General features: G+C 34.7%; 1 protein-coding gene across 1 annotated transcript in view; it reads right to left on the reverse strand.

Moving 5' to 3' along the window:
- Positions 1-1,077: 1,077 nt before the first annotated feature.
- LOC101567078 (PRAME family member 20-like) overlaps positions 1,078-1,859 on the reverse strand; it is a 37,166-nt gene continuing 36,384 nt past the window's right edge. Inside the window, exon 3 of the mRNA XM_004647958.2 lies at positions 1,078-1,136. Within this exon, the coding sequence (XP_004648015.2) occupies positions 1,078-1,136 (59 nt within the window). The remainder of the gene's footprint in view (positions 1,137-1,859) is intronic.

Below are 1,859 nucleotides of genomic sequence, written 5' to 3' on the forward strand. Positions count from 1 at the left end.
GAAAAGCCAACACATATCATTTGTAAACATCAATGTAAAAGGCCTCAACTCACCAGTCAAATGAAGTAGAATGGGAGAACAAGTTAAGAGACAAGATCTAGGAATATGCAGTATACAAGAAACATATTTAATTAAGAAGGAAATTCATAGACCGAAAATCACTGGATGGAAATCAAACTGCAATGTAACAGGAATCTATAAGGTGCACCATTATGTTTACAAACAATGTCAAATTTGAACCAAAAATGATAAAAAGAGATCAAGAAGATCAGTGCATTCTTGTTATGGGAAAAATACAAGAGGAAGTGATAACAATAGTAAAACAGCATGCACCAAATATGGGAGCACCCAACTAACACAACTGTCATAGCAGAAATTAGTATCTCATTGTCAGAAATAGATCATTGAGACAACACGTCAGTAAAGAAATCACAGAATTGGCCCACACCTGTGAACAAATGCACTCAGTAGACATTTAGTCTTTCCCCTAAAATTATCGGAGTACACATTCTCAGTTGATCAAGAGATGTTCTTTAAAGTAGTCTATAATCTAGCCAATAAAACATGCTTAAATAAATGCAATGATATTAAAATTATTATATACATATTATTTGAGCAGGGGGGCTTTGCCAGTTGGGGGGTTTTGCCAGTTAGCTCAGTTGTTTAAAACACCCCTTCGGCAAATTCAGTCAGGTTCATAATATGGAGTTCGATTCCCAGCTTGAGAAGCTGCACCAGACCTGCCCTTAAGGCACCCGGAAGTCACCAGAAAAAAAAAAAAAAAACCACACCTCCTCATATTATCTGACCATAGTGCAAAAATGTTGAAAATTAATGGAATAAACTTCAAAAACTCCATAAATGCATTGAAAATAATTAACACACTCCCAAACAATCAGTGAGTCACAGATGGAGGGGCTGTGGAGATAAAGAAACCCTTCTCCACTCTTGGGGGAAATGGAGAATGATACAACCACTGGGAAATCAGGAAGGAGATTCCTCACAAAACTAGGATCGGAGGTCCCATTCAACCCAGGCATTCTCTTCCTAGGTATTTTTTCAGAAAAGCTGAAAACATCATGCCTTAGTGGCATATGAGGAATGGGTAAAAGATGCAGTATTTTTATACAATGGAGTGGGACTCATTGTAAAAAGATAAATTCAAGTCTCTTACAGGTAAATGGATGCAACTAGAGAACATGTTCATAACTGAAATAAATCAGACCTGCATGTACAAACATACATATCTCCATACTGTGACAACTTAAAAGAGTAAATCGAAGGGAAAAGGTACAATGGGTACTGTGAAAGGGAAATAAACTGTTTAAAGGGAAGAATCAATTAGGATGCATGAAAGAAGAAAAGAAAGAAGGAAAAAATATGTATATATATAAGATAACATGAATAATTGTACTGCTGATTTCTCTTGGTGTATTGAAAAGAGTAGAGTAGGTAATGTTGAAATATTTGTTTGTTTGTTTGTTTTGGCAGAACCTGGGGGATTGAACTCAGGCCCTTGCACTTGCCAGGGAAGTGCTTATTCCGCTGAGCCATCTCCCCGGCCCCTGAAATGTTTTTCTTTCTCACCTTTAACTTACTTATAATTTTGTTGACCAATTATAGGCATATATCTAATAATATGAGCAATTAATTCGCAGACAGCAATATGCAATATAACAACCATTATTGAATTCCCATAATTTTCCTTAGTGAAATTCTGTGTAGTTTGTAATTATTTTTACTATTTTTTGTAAAATAGTAATTTATATTACTATTTTAAAAAATACTATTATCATAAAAAATATTAATGATACTATTATCATTAAAAAATTTAAAAAGATGGACTGATGAGATGGCTC

This window comes from Octodon degus, unplaced genomic scaffold (assembly GCF_000260255.1).
Source record: "Octodon degus isolate 3935 unplaced genomic scaffold, OctDeg1.0 scaffold00343, whole genome shotgun sequence".
Classification (NCBI taxonomy): domain Eukaryota; kingdom Metazoa; phylum Chordata; class Mammalia; order Rodentia; family Octodontidae; genus Octodon; species Octodon degus.